Source organism: Crinia signifera, chromosome 3 (genome assembly GCF_055691185.1).
Source record: "Crinia signifera chromosome 3, ASM5569118v1, whole genome shotgun sequence".
NCBI lineage: Eukaryota > Metazoa > Chordata > Amphibia > Anura > Myobatrachidae > Crinia > Crinia signifera.
The window spans coordinates 1,401,464-1,417,222 of record NC_139219.1 but is presented as its reverse complement, the minus strand read 5'-3'; the positions used below and the strand labels follow the sequence as shown (position 1 = coordinate 1,417,222).

Below are 15,759 nucleotides of genomic sequence, written 5' to 3'. Positions count from 1 at the left end.
GCGTATGTCACCCTTAGGACCAGTTATGTGGCGGGGACAGGACGCTGCGTATGTCACCCTTAGGACCAGTTATGTGGTGGGGACAGGACGCTGCGTATGTCACCCTTAGGACCAGTTACGCGGTGGGGACAGGACGCTGCGTACAGTATGTCACCCTTAGGACCAGTTACGCGGTGAGGACAGGACGCTGCGTATGTCACCCTTAGGACCAGTTATGTGGCGGGGACAGGACGCTGCGTATGTCACCCTTAGGACCAGTTATGTGGTGGGGACAGGACGCTGCGTATGTCACCCTTAGGACCAGTTACGCGGTGGGGACAGGACGCTGCGTATGTCACCCTTAGGACCAGTTACGCGGTGGAGACAGGACGCTGCGTACGTCACCCTTAGGACCAGTTACGCGGTGAGGACAGGACGCTGCGTATGTCACCCTTAGGACCAGTTATGTGGTGGGGACAGGACGCTGCGTATGTCACCCTTAGGACCAGTTACGCGGTGGGGACAGGACGCTGCGTACAGTATGTCACCCTTAGGACCAGTTACGCGGTGAGGACAGGACGCTGCGTATGTCACCCTTAGGACCAGTTATGTGGCGGGGACAGGACGCTGCGTATGTCACCCTTAGGACCAGTTATTTGGTGGGGACAGGACGCTGCGTATGTCACCCTTAGGACCAGTTACGCGGTGGAGACAGGACGCTGCGTACGTCACCCTTAGGACCAGTTACGCGGTGAGGACAGGACGCTGCGTATGTCACCCTTAGGACCAGTTATGCGGTGGAGACAGGATGCTGCGTATATGTCACCCTTAGTACCAGTTACGTGGCGAGGACAGGACGCTGCGTATGTCACCCTTAGGACCAGTTATGTGGCGGGGACAGGACGCTGCGTATGTCACCCTTAGGACCAGTTATGTGGTGGGGACAGGACGCTGCGTATGTCACCCTTAGGACCAGTTACGCGGTGGGGACAGGACGCTGCGTACAGTATGTCACCCTTAGGACCAGTTACGCGGTGGAGACAGGACGCTGCGTACGTCACCCTTAGGACCAGTTACGCGGTGGGGACAGGACGCTGCGTATGTCACCCTTAGGACCAGTTACGCGGTGGAGACAGGACGCTGCGTACGTCACCCTTAGGACCAGTTACGCGGTGAGAACAGGACGCTGCGTACGTCACCCTTAGGACCAGTTACGCGGTGGGGACAGGACGCTGCGTATGTCACCCTTAGGACCAGTTACGTGGAGGGGACAGGACGCTGCGTATGTCACCCTTAGGACCAGTTACGCGGTGTGGACAGGACTGTGCTTCTGCTGGTAAAATGTATTTATGAATGGCAGCTACCTGCACCGGTTTTGTCTATCACATTTATTTCTGTATATTTATTTCAGGAAGGCACCCACGCTATATCTATATATATATCTATCTATATATCTATATATAACTATCTATATCTATCTATATATAATTAGTTTGATTTGATCCTGAACCCCTAAGCCTGGCACCCCAGTAACAGCCCACACGGCACATAGGATGGGTTGTAGATTTTGCAATACCACAAACCATCCATTATTGGATGATAGTGAGGAGACAACTGTAAACCTAAAGTGTGAAATAATAACTGGGGTGCAATCTGGCACTTTGCTCATATGGAAAACAATGCCACATATATTACCAGAGTTACGCAGATAGCGGTTACCATGTTCTTACCGTTATTCCGGTGTTTAGACTCCGTCCTCTGTTCACGTTCTGATTTCATCTGTTCCGCAGGAGTGTCATCCACGTACGCCTTTCCCTCCGCCATCAGCTTCTCCGCGTACTGAATTATCTTCTCAAAGTGGTCAGAGGTGTAGGTGAACTGATCCGGCTTTATTTGCAGCATGGACACATCCTCCAGGATAACCTGAAAGAGCACAAGAAAGAGTCACCCTCCGTGACATACACCCTTATAGTCTGTGCACCAGAACCTCTAGAACCTGGTCTGCAGGCCACACATTACATCCACAGGAGACTGACAGGGTAGCACCAGTCCATTCCCAGTCTGTGCATCAGAACCTCTAGTACCTGGTCTGCAGAGCATACATTACATCCACAGGAGACTGACAGGGGAGCACTAGTCCATTCCCAGTCTGCATCAGAATCTCTAGTACCTGGACTGCAGACCATACATTACATACACAGGAGACTGACAGGGGAGCACCAGTCCATTCCCAGTCTGTGCATCAGAACATCTAGAACCTGGTCTGCAGGCCATACATTACATCCACAGGAGACTGACAGGGGAGGACTAGTCCATTCCCAGTCTGTGCATCAGAATCTCTAGTATCTGGACTGCAGACCACACATTACATACACAGGAGACTGACAGGGGAGCACCAGTCCATTCGAGTCTGTGCATCAGAACCTCTAGTACCTGGTCTGCAGAGCATACATTACATCCACAGGAGACTGACAGGGGAGCATTAGTCCATTCCCAGTCTGTGCATCAGAACCTCTAGTACCTGGTCTGCAGACCACACATTACATACACAGGAGACTGACAGGGGAGCACCAGTCCATTCGAGTCTGTGCATCAGAACCTCTAGTACCTGGTCTGCAGAGCATACATTACATCCACAGGAGACTGACAGGGGAGCATTAGTCCATTCCCAGTCTGTGCATCAGAACCTCTAGTACCTGGTCTGCAGACCATACATTACATCCACAGGAGACTGACGGGGGAGCACCAGTCCATTCCCAGTCTGCATCAGAACCTCTAGTACCTGGTCTGCAGAGCATACATTACATCCACAGGAGACTGACAGGGTAGCTCTAGTCCATTCCCAGTCTGTGCATCAGAACCTCTAGTACCTGGTCTGCAGACCATTCATTACATCCACAGGAGACTGACAGGGGAGCACTAGTCCATTCCCAGTCTGTGCATCAGAACATCTAGTACCTGGTCTGCAGAGCATACATTACATACACAGGAGACTGACGGGGGAGCACCAGTCCATTCCCAGTCTGTGCATCAGAACCTCTAGAACCTGGACTGCAGAGCATACATTACATCCACAGGAGACTGACGGGGTAGCACCAGTCCATTCCCAGTCTGTGCATCAGAACCTCTAGTACCTGGACTGCAGACCATACATTACATCCACAGGAGACTGAAAGGGGAGCACTAGTCCATTCCCAGTCTGCATCAGAACCTCTAGTACCTGGACTGCAGACCAAACATTACATCCACAGGAGACTGACAGGTGAGCACTAGTCCATTCCCAGTCTGCATCAGAACCTCTAGTACCTGGACTGCAGACCAAACATTACATCCACAGGAGACTGACAGGGGAGCACCAGTCCATTCCCAGTCTGTGCATCAGAACCTCTAGTACCTGGTCTGCAGACCACACATTACATCCACAGGAGACTGACAGGGGAGCTCTAGTCCATTCCCAGTCTGCATCAGAATCTCTAGTACCTGGTCTGCAGACCATACATTACATCCACAGGAGACTGATGGGGGAGCACTAGTCCATTCCCAGTCTGTGCATCAGAACCTCTAGTACCTGGTCTGCAGACCATACATTACATCCACAGGAGACTGACAGAGGAGCACCAGTCCATTCCCAGTCTGCATCAGAACCTCTAGTACCTGGACTGCAGACCAAACATTACATCCACAGGAGACTGACAGGGTAGCTCTTGTCCATTCCCAGTCTGTGCATCAGAACCTCTAGTACCTGGTCTGCAGACCATACATTACATACACAGGAGACTGACGGGGGAGCACTAGTCCATTCCAGTCTGTGCACTAGAACCTGATCTGCAGACCATACATTACATCCACAGGAGACTGACAGGGGAGCACCAGTCCATTCCCAGTCTGTGCATCAGAACCTCTAGTACCTGGTCTGCAAAGCATGCATTACATCCACAGGAGACTGACAGGGGAGCACTAGTCCATTCCCAGTCTGTGCACTAGAACCTGATCTGCAGACCATACATTACATCCACAGGAGACTGACAGGGGAGCACCGGTCCATTCCAGTCTGTGCATCAGAACATCTAGTACCTGGTCTGCAGAGCATACATTACATACACAGGAGACTGACATGGGAGCACTAGTCCATTCCAGTCTGTGCATCAGAACATCTAGTACCTGGTCTGCAGAGCATACATTACATCCACAGGAGACTGACAGGGGAGCACCAGTCCATTCCAGTCTGTGCATCAGAACCTCTAGTACCTGGACTGCAGACCAAACATTACATCCACAGGAGACTGACGGGGGAGCACTAGTCCATTCCCAGTCTGTGCACTAGAACCTCTAGTACCTGATCTGCAGACCATACATTACATCCACAGGAGACTGACAGGGGAGCACCAGTCCATTCCCAGTCTGTGCACTAGAACCTGATCTGCAGACCATACATTACATCCACAGGAGACTGACAGGGGAGCACCAGTCCATTCCCAGTCTGTGCACTAGAACCTCTAGAACCTGGTCTGCAGACCATACATTACATCCACAGGAGACTGACAGGGGAGCACCAGTCCATTCCAGTCTGTGCATCAGAACCTCTAGTACCTGGACTGCAGACCAAACATTACATCCACAGGAGACTGACGGGGGAGCACTAGTCCATTCCCAGTCTGTGCACTAGAACCTCTAGTACCTGATCTGCAGACCATACATTACATCCACAGGAGACTGACAGGGGAGCACCAAGTCCATTCCCAGTCTGTGCATGAGAACCTCTAGAACCTGGTCTGCAGACCATACATTACATCCACAGGAGACTGACAGGGGAGCACCAGTCCATTCCAGTCTGTGCATCAGAACCTCTAGTACCTGGACTGCAGACCAAACATTACATCCACAGGAGACTGACGGGAGAGCACTAGTCCATTCCCAGTCTGTGCACTAGAACCTCTAGTACCTGATCTGCAGACCATACATTACATCCACAGGAGACTGACAGGGGAGCACCAAGTCCATTCCCAGTCTGTGCATGAGAACCTCTAGAACCTGGTCTGCAGACCATACATTACATCCACAGGAGACTGACAGGGGAGCACCAGTCCATTCCAGTCTGTGCATCAGAACCTCTAGTACCTGGACTGCAGACCAAACATTACATCCACAGGAGACTGACGGGGGAGCACTAGTCCATTCCCAGTCTGTGCACTAGAACCTCTAGTACCTGATCTGCAGACCATACATTACATCCACAGGAGACTGACAGGGGAGCACCAGTCCATTCCAGTCTGTGCATCAGAACCTCTAGTACCTGGACTGCAGACCAAACATTACATCCACAGGAGACTGACAGGGGAGCACCAGTCCATTCCCAGTCTGTGCACTAGAACCTCTAGTACCTGGTCTGCAGACCATACATTACATCCACAGGAGACTGACAGGGGAGCACCAGTCCATTCCAGTCTGTGCATCAGAACCTCTAGTACCTGGTCTGCAGAGCATACATTACATCCACAGGAGACTGACAGGGTAGCACTAGTCCATTCCAGTCTGTGCATCAGAACCTCTAGTACCTGGTCTGCAGAGCATACATTACATACACAGGAGACTGACAGGGGAGCACCAGTCCATGCATCAGAACCTCTAGTACCTGGACTGCAGACCATACATTACATCCACAGGAGACTGACGGGGGAGCACTAGTCCATTCCCTATTTGTGCATCAGAACCTCTAGTACCTGGTCTGCAGACCACACATTACATACACAGGAGACTGACAGGGGAGCATTAGTCCATTCCCAGTCTGTGCATCAGAACCTCTAGAACCTGGTCTGCAGGCCATACATTACATCCACAGGAGACTGACGGGGGAGCACTAGTCCATTCCCAGTCTGTGCATCAGAACCTCTAGTACCTGGTCTGCAGACCATACATTACATACACAGGAGACTGACGGGGTAGCACCAGTCCATTCCCAGTCTGTGCATCAGAACCTCTAGAACCTGTCCTGCAGACCATACATTACATACACAGGAGACTGACGGGGTAGCTCTAGTCCATTCCCAGTCTGTGCATCAGAACCTCTAGTACCTGGTCTGCAGACCATACATTACATACACAGGAGACTGAAGGGGGAGCACTAGTCCATTCCAGTCTGTGCATCAGAACATCTAGTACCTGGTCTGCAGAGCATGCATTACATACACAGGAGACTGACAGGGTAGCTCTAGTCCATTCCCAGTCTGTGCATCAGAACCTCTAGTACCTGGACTGCAGAGCATACATTACATACACAGGAGACTGACAGGGGAGCACCAGTCCATTCCCAGTCTGTGCATCAGAACCTCTAGTACCTGGTCTGCAGAGCATACATTACATACACAGGAGACTGAAAGGGGAGCACTAGTCCATTCCCAGTCTGCATCAGAACCTCTAGAACCTGGTCTGCAGACCATACATTACATCCACAGGAGACTGACAGGGGAGCACTAGTCCATTCCCAGTCTGCATCAGAACCTCTAGTACCTGGTCTGCGGAGCATACATTACATACGGGATGCAGTTTAAATCCCGGCGGTCGAGATCCCGGCGTTCAGAATCCCGACAGCCAAAATCCCGACACTTTCTCCCTCCGTGGGTGTCCACGACACCCCTGGAGGGAGAATAAATAAGCGTGACGAGCGTAGCGAGGCACCGGGCCCGCAAGGGGGGGCGATACACGTTCCCCCCTTGTCGGGATTTCGGCGCCGGGATTTTGAACGCCGGGATCCCGACCGCCGGGATTTCATACTGAATCCATTACATACAAAGGAGACTGACCGGGGAGCACCGGTCCATTCCCTGTCTGTGAATAAGAACCTCTAGTACCTGGTCTGCAGACCATACATTACATACACAGGAGACTGACAGGGGAGCACCAGTCCATTCCAGTCTGTGCATCAGAACATCTAGTACCTGGTCTGCAGAGCATACATTACATACGTGATGCAGTTTAAATCCCGGCAGTCGGGATCCCGGCGTTCAGAATCCCGACGCTGGAATCCCGACCGCCAAAATCCAGACACTTTCTCCCTCCGTGGGTGTCCACGACACCCCTGGAGGGAGAATAAATTAGCGTGCCGAGCGTAGCGAGGCACCGGGCCCGCAAGGAGGGGCGATCCACGTCCCCCCCTTGTCGGGATTTCGGCATCGGGATTTTGAACGCCGGGATCCCGACCGCCGGGATTTCATACTGAATCCATTACATACAAAGGAGACTGACCGGGGAGCACCGGTCCATTCCAGTCTGTGCATCAGAACATCTAGTACCTGGTCTGCAGAGCATACATTATATCCACAGGATACTGACAGGGGAGGACCAGTCCATTCCAGTCTGTGCATCAGAACCTCTAGTACCTGGTCTGCAAAGCATGCATTACATCCACAGGAGACTGACAGGGGAGCACTAGTCCATTCCCAGTCTGTGCACTAGAACCTCTAGTACCTGGTCTGCAGACCATACATTACATCCACAGGAGACTGACAGGGGAGCACCGGTCCATTCCAGTCTGTGCATCAGAACATCTAGTACCTGGTCTGCAGAGCATACATTACATACACAGGAGACTGACATGGGAGCACTAGTCCATTCCAGTCTGTGCATCAGAACATCTAGTACCTGGTCTGCAGAGCATACATTACATCCACAGGAGACTGACAGGGGAGCACCAGTCCATTCCAGTCTGTGCATCAGAACCTCTAGTACCTGGACTGCAGACCAAACATTACATCCACAGGAGACTGACGGGGGAGCACTAGTCCATTCCCAGTCTGTGCACTAGAACCTCTAGTACCTGATCTGCAGACCATACATTACATCCACAGGAGACTGACAGGGGAGCACCAGTCCATTCCCAGTCTGTGCACTAGAACCTGATCTGCAGACCATACATTACATCCACAGGAGACTGACAGGGGAGCACCAGTCCATTCCCAGTCTGTGCACTAGAACCTCTAGAACCTGGTCTGCAGACCATACATTACATCCACAGGAGACTGACAGGGGAGCACCAAGTCCATTCCCAGTCTGTGCATGAGAACCTCTAGAACCTGGTCTGCAGACCATACATTACATCCACAGGAGACTGACAGGGGAGCACCAGTCCATTCCAGTCTGTGCATCAGAACCTCTAGTACCTGGACTGCAGACCAAACATTACATCCACAGGAGACTGACGGGGGAGCACTAGTCCATTCCCAGTCTGTGCACTAGAACCTCTAGAACCTGGTCTGCAGACCATACATTACATCCACAGGAGACTGACAGGGGAGCACCAAGTCCATTCCCAGTCTGTGCATGAGAACCTCTAGAACCTGGTCTGCAGACCATACATTACATCCACAGGAGACTGACAGGGGAGCACCAGTCCATTCCAGTCTGTGCATCAGAACCTCTAGTACCTGGACTGCAGACCAAACATTACATCCACAGGAGACTGACGGGGGAGCACTAGTCCATTCCCAGTCTGTGCACTAGAACCTCTAGAACCTGATCTGCAGACCATACATTACATCCACAGGAGACTGACAGGGGAGCACCAGTCCATTCCAGTCTGTGCATCAGAACCTCTAGTACCTGGACTGCAGGTCAAACATTACATCCACAGGAGACTGACAGGGGAGCACCAGTCCATTCCCAGTCTGTGCACTAGAACCTCTAGTACCTGGTCTGCAGACCATACATTACATCCACAGGAGACTGACAGGGGAGCACCAGTCCATTCCAGTCTGTGCATCAGAACCTCTAGTACCTGGTCTGCAGAGCATACATTACATCCACAGGAGACTGACAGGGTAGCACTAGTCCATTCCAGTCTGTGCATCAGAACCTCTAGTACCTGGTCTGCAGAGCATACATTACATACACAGGAGACTGACAGGGGAGCACCAGTCCATGCATCAGAACCTCTAGTACCTGGACTGCAGACCATACATTACATCCACAGGAGACTGACGGGGGAGCACTAGTCCATTCCCTATTTGTGCATCAGAACCTCTAGTACCTGGTCTGCAGACCACACATTACATACACAGGAGACTGACAGGGGAGCATTAGTCCATTCCCAGTCTGTGCATCAGAACCTCTAGAACCTGGATTGCAGAGCATACATTACATACACAGGAGACTGACGGGGTAGCACCAGTCCATTCCCAGTCTGTGCATCAGAACCTCTAGAACCTGGTCTGCAGGCCATACATTACATCCACAGGAGACTGACGGGGTAGCACCAGTCCATTCCCAGTCTGTGCATCAGAACCTCTAGTACCTGGTCTGCAGACCATACATTACATACACAGGAGACTGACGGGGTAGCACCAGTCCATTCCCAGTCTGTGCATCAGAACCTCTAGAACCTGTCCTGCAGACCATACATTACATACACAGGAGACTGACAGGGGAGCACCAGTCCATTCCCAGTCTGCATCAGAACCTCTAGTACCTGGTCTGCGGAGCATACATTACATACGGGATGCAGTTTAAATCCCGGCGGTCGAGATCCCGGCGTTCAGAATCCCGACACTTTCTCACTCCGTGGGTGTCCACGACACCCCTGGAGGGAGAATAAATAAGCGTGACGAGCGTAGCGAGGCACCGGGCCCGCAAGGGGGGGCGATACACGTTCCCCCCTTGTCGGGATTTCGAACGCCGGGATCCCGACCGCCGGGATTTCATACTGAATCCATTACACACAAAGGAGACTGACAGGGGAGCACCGGTCCATTCCCTGTCTGTGAATAAGAACCTCTAGTACCTGGTCTGCAGACCATACATTACATACACAGGAGACTGACAGGGGAGCACCAGTCCATTCCAGTCTGTGCATCAGAACATCTAGTACCTGGTCTGCAGAGCATACATTACATACGTGATGCAGTTTAAATCCCGGCAGTCGGGATCCCGGCGTTCAGAATCCCGACGCTGGAATCCCGACCGCCAAAATCCAGACACTTTCTCCCTCCGTGGGTGTCCACGACACCCCTGGAGGGAGAATAAATTAGCGTGCCGAGCGTAGCGAGGCACCGGGCCCGCAAGGGGGGGCGATCCACGTCCCCCCCTTGTCGGGATTTCGGCATCGGGATTTTGAACGCCGGGATCCCGACCGCCGGGATTTCATACTGAATCCATTACATACAAAGGAGACTGACCGGGGAGCACCGGTCCATTCCAGTCTGTGCACTAGAACCTCTAGTACCTGGTCTGCAGAGCATACATTATATCCACAGGATACTGACAGGGGAGGACCAGTCCATTCCAGTCTGTGCATCAGAACCTCTAGTACCTGGTCTGCAAAGCATGCATTACATCCACAGGAGACTGACAGGGGAGCACTAGTCCATTCCCAGTCTGTGCACTAGAACCTCTAGTACCTGGTCTGCAGACCATACATTACATCCACAGGAGACTGACAGGGGAGCACCGGTCCATTCCAGTCTGTGCATCAGAACATCTAGTACCTGGTCTGCAGAGCATACATTACATACACAGGAGACTGACATGGGAGCACTAGTCCATTCCAGTCTGTGCATCAGAACATCTAGTACCTGGTCTGCAGAGCATACATTACATCCACAGGAGACTGACAGGGGAGCACCAGTCCATTCCAGTCTGTGCATCAGAACCTCTAGTACCTGGACTGCAGACCAAACATTACATCCACAGGAGACTGACGGGGGAGCACTAGTCCATTCCCAGTCTGTGCACTAGAACCTCTAGTACCTGATCTGCAGACCATACATTACATCCACAGGAGACTGACAGGGGAGCACCAGTCCATTCCCAGTCTGTGCACTAGAACCTCTAGAACCTGATCTGCAGACCATACATTACATCCACAGGAGACTGACAGGGGAGCACCAGTCCATTCCCAGTCTGTGCACTAGAACCTCTAGAACCTGGTCTGCAGACCATACATTACATCCACAGGAGACTGACAGGGGAGCACCAAGTCCATTCCCAGTCTGTGCATGAGAACCTCTAGAACCTGGTCTGCAGACCATACATTACATCCACAGGAGACTGACAGGGGAGCACCAGTCCATTCCAGTCTGTGCATCAGAACCTCTAGTACCTGGACTGCAGACCAAACATTACATCCACAGGAGACTGACAGGGGAGCACCAGTCCATTCCCAGTCTGTGCACTAGAACCTCTAGAACCTGGTCTGCAGACCATACATTACATCCACAGGAGACTGACAGGGGAGCACCAAGTCCATTCCCAGTCTGTGCATGAGAACCTCTAGAACCTGGTCTGCAGACCATACATTACATCCACAGGAGACTGACAGGGGAGCACCAGTCCATTCCAGTCTGTGCATCAGAACCTCTAGTACCTGGACTGCAGACCAAACATTACATCCACAGGAGACTGACGAGGGAGCACTAGTCCATTCCCAGTCTGTGCACTAGAACCTCTAGTACCTGGTCTGCAGACTATACATTACATACACAGGAGACTGACAGGGGAGCACCAGTCCATTCCCAGTCTGTGCACTAGAACCTCTAGTACCTGATCTGCAGACCATACATTACATCCACAGGAGACTGACAGGGGAGCACCAGTCCATTCCAGTCTGTGCATCAGAACCTCTAGTACCTGGACTGCAGACCAAACATTACATCCACAGGAGACTGACAGGGGAGCACTAGTCCATTCCCAGTCTGTGCACTAGAACCTCTAGTACCTGGTCTGCAGACCATACATTATATCCACAGGATACTGACAGGGGAGGACCAGTCCATTCCAGTCTGTGCATCAGAACCTCTAGTACCTGGTCTGCAAAGCATGCATTACATCCACAGGAGACTGACAGGGGAGCACTAGTCCATTCCCAGTCTGTGCACTAGAACCTCTAGTACCTGGTCTGCAGACCATACATTACATCCACAGGAGACTGACATGGGAGCACTAGTCCATTCCAGTCTGTGCATCAGAACATCTAGTACCTGGTCTGCAGAGCATACATTACATACACAGGAGACTGACAGGGGAGCACTAGTCCATTCCAGTCTGTGCATCAGAACATCTAGTACCTGGTCTGCAGACCATACATTACATACACAGGAGACTGACAGGGGAGCACTAGTCCATTCCCAGTCTGCATCAGAACCTCTAGTACCTGGACTGCAGACCAAACATTACATCCACAGGAGACTGACAGGGGAGCACCAGTCCATTCCCAGTCTGTGCATCAGAACCTCTAGTACCTGGTCTGCAGAGCATACATTACATCCACAGGAGACTGACATGGGAGCACCAGTCCATTCCAGTCTGTGCATCAGAACCTCTAGTACCTGGACTGCAGACCATACATTACATACACAGGAGACTGACGGGGGGAGCACTAGTCCATTCCCAGTCTGTGCACTAGAACCTCTAGTACCTGATCTGCAGACCATACATTACATACACAGGAGACTGACAGGGGAGCACCGGTCCATTCCCAGTCTGTGCATCAGAACCTCTAGTACCTGGTCTGCAGACCATACATTACATACACAAGAGACTGACAGGGGAGCACCAGTCCATTCCCAGTCTGTGCATCAGAACCTCTAGTACCTGGTCTGCAGACCATACATTACATACACAGGAGACTGAGAGGGGAGCACTAGTCCATTCCCAGTCTGTGCATCAGAACCTCTAGTACCTGGTCTGCAGAGCATACATTACATCCACAGGAGACTGACAGGGTAGCTCTAGTCCATTCCAGTCTGTGCATCAGAACCTCTAGTACCTGGTCTGCAGACCATACATTACATCCGTTTAATCAGATGCACTCCTCATCCACCACGTCTCCAAATGACTTATTTATAAAATATCAGTGTGTTATACCTTTATTAGTGTTCTTATAAATATCACAAGTTTAAAAGATCACAGGCTATCACTTAATATTGGCAATTGTACATTTTTATTAATTATCTATTGGCCTGGTAGTAAGTTTCCCTGTGTCATGGATAGGAGTAGCGAAAATATTAAAACAAGATAATAGATTAAGAAAAAGAAAAGTTTTTAAAGATTAAAATAGGTCTCTGCAATCCGTTCCTATGTTTGTTGGTTTATGGTATTTTATTCAGCTTTAATGCAGATATATATTGTCTGATTTAATGCCAGTGTGAATATATTCCAATAAGTGGTTTATAATGCCAGTAAGTGTGTGTTATTTGTTTGTTGGTAGTGCTTGTGCAACTCCCCATCACCTCCGCTCCGGCGATCGTACGCCGGAGCTCCCCTGAACCCTTTCTCTTCCCCAGCCGCCATTCCCTTTACAGCAGTGACGAAGGCGGCAGGCTCGGGGATGTTCCGAGTGGCTCTGGAAGGGGGGGGGGGGGGGACTCGGGAGCGCTCAGGAGTTCAGCGGCCCAATTCCTCCCGAGCCGCTGCAAACATACCCGAGCCTGCCGCCTGTGGTCACTGCTGTAACTGGTGGCTGGGCCAGCTGCGGCAGGGCAGCTCAGCCTCTGGCATACAAACGCTGGAGCGAAGGTATGGGGGGCTCCTACGATCGGTGGTGGGTTTTGCTGGGGCAGGACAAACTGCTGCCCTGGTAGGTTTGTCCTGCTCCAGTAAAACCCACCGGGTTAATGGTCACTTCCTTAGTGCAACGTTCATGTATGATTGCTTGTACAACACTTAATGAAATGGAAAATATCAGTCTAATAGGTTTGTGGTTGAATCTACTTTGGTACCATTTGATTGGCCCTGGAAATGGAAGTTCAGCTGTGAAAATCCAATTTCTATATTAGTTAGAAACCGTTAGACAAAAACATTGTTTCCGGCAGCCATTTTGTAAATTCCAAGATGGTGGCCATGTATGTATCAAGGCAAATGGAAACATTGTTTTTCTGATTGCTTATACAATAAGGTTTACAGAAATGTATCGTTTTCCTTCTCTCCACAATAATCCAAAGAAATTACAGTGAATCTAACTAATACCAGGAAAGTGCGGTGAGAAAAACCTACAGTCGATGAGCGGAGAAAGGGAATATAAAGGGAGCTTCTTGTATGTACTGTAACCAGATAAACTCCAAACCGCTGCTGAAATACTAATGTCACAGAAAGAACAATGAGAGATAAACGCCTTTCTATCCCGTAGCAGTACACAGAGAACCTCATTCTTCACACTAACAGGACCTCTGTGCTGCTGGGACCCTGCTCCTCCCACTATATATCTCTCAGACTGTGGCTTCCTGCTGCCCCCATTCCCCTCCTCACATCATGTCACTGCCCCTGTCACATACAGCCCTGTCCTCACTGACCCATCACTCATCTCCTGATATACTCTGTGCTGCTGGGACCCTGCTCCTCCCACTATATAACTCTCAGACTGTGGCTACTGCTGCCTCCATTCCCCTCCTCACATCATGTCACTGCCCCTGTCACATGCAGCCCTGTCCTCACTGACACATCACTCATCTCCTGATATACTCTGTGCTGCTGGGGACCCTGCTCCTCCCACTATATATCTCTCAGACTGTGGCTTCCTGCTGCCGCCATTCCCCTCCTCACATCATGTCACTGCCCCTGTCACATGCAGCCCTGTCCTCACTGACACATCACACATCTCCTGATCTACTCTGTGCTGCTGGGGACCCTGCCCCTCCCACTATATAACTATCAGTCTTTGGCTTCCTGCTGCCTCCATTCCCCTCCTCACATCATGTCACTGCCCCTGTCACATGCAGCCCTGTCCTCACTGACACATCCCTCATCTCCTGATATACTCTGTGCTGCTGGGGACCCTGCTCCTCCCACTATATATCTCTCAGTCTGTGACTTCCTGCTGCCTCCATTCCCTTCCTCACATCCTGTCACTGCCCCTGTCACATGCAGCCCTGTCCTCACTGACACATCATTAATCTCCTGATATACTCTGTGCTGCTAGGGACCCTGCTCCTCCCACTGTATAACTCTCAGTCTGTGGCTTCCTGCTGCCCCCATTCCCCTCCTCACATCATGTCACTGCCCCTGTCACATGCAGCCCTGTCCTCACTGACACATGCCTCATCTCCTGATATACTCTGTGCTGCTGGGGCCCTGCTCCTCCCACTATATAACTCTCAGCCTGTGGCTTCCTGTTGCCTCCATTCCCCTCCTCACATCATGTCACTGCCCCTGTCACATACAGCCCTGTCCTCACTGACCCATCACTCATCTCCTGATATACTCTGTGCTGCTGGGACCCTGCTCCTCCCACTATATAACTCTCAGACTGTGGCTACTGCTGCCTTATGCAATACACAGGACAGGTCAGGCATCTCCTGCTGGACTATCATTTGCAGATTACTGGGTTCTAGGTGCTGCCCCCCATTTACCTTCTCAAAATCTTCCTTTTCTTTCTCAGGGTTGGTGTCATCGAATCTCATGATGAGTTTCCCCTTGAAGGTGACCTGGTAGTGCTGGTTGAGTAGAGCGGCCTTTGCATGTCCGATATGCAGGTACCTGGGGAATGACAGACACAGGACCTATAAAACGCGTCACTGAGGTATGTACTGAAGGTGTAAGGATTGGACATGGTCAACTCATATATTCTCCCTTACTGAGCTGTCCTAATGGGACACACACTGGCCTCAGGGGGCATCTCACTACCACCTTCCCCATCTCCATCCATACAGCCAGGCAGATACCGCCATTACCAGCTCAGCTGCCGACTTACACACTGGCCTCAGGGGGCATCTCACTACCACCTTCCCCATCTCCATCCATACAGCCAGGCAGATACCGCCATTACCCAGATCAGCTGCCGACTTACCCGCTGGCCTC

At 51.3% G+C, this 15,759-nt stretch overlaps 1 protein-coding gene across 5 annotated transcripts in view; it reads right to left on the bottom strand.

Annotated features, from left to right (window-relative positions):
• EPRS1 (glutamyl-prolyl-tRNA synthetase 1) overlaps window positions 1-15,759 on the bottom strand; it is a 260,057-nt gene that overhangs the window by 189,545 nt on the left and 54,753 nt on the right. For all 5 annotated transcript variants that reach the window (XM_083175138.1, XM_083175140.1, XM_083175139.1 and 2 more), the window contains 2 exons: window positions 15,312-15,438; window positions 1,710-1,902 (listed from right to left, as the gene is read on the bottom strand). In XM_083175138.1, coding sequence (XP_083031264.1) covers window positions 1,710-1,902; window positions 15,312-15,438 — 320 coding nt within the window. The remainder of the gene's footprint in view (window positions 1-1,709; window positions 1,903-15,311; window positions 15,439-15,759) is intronic.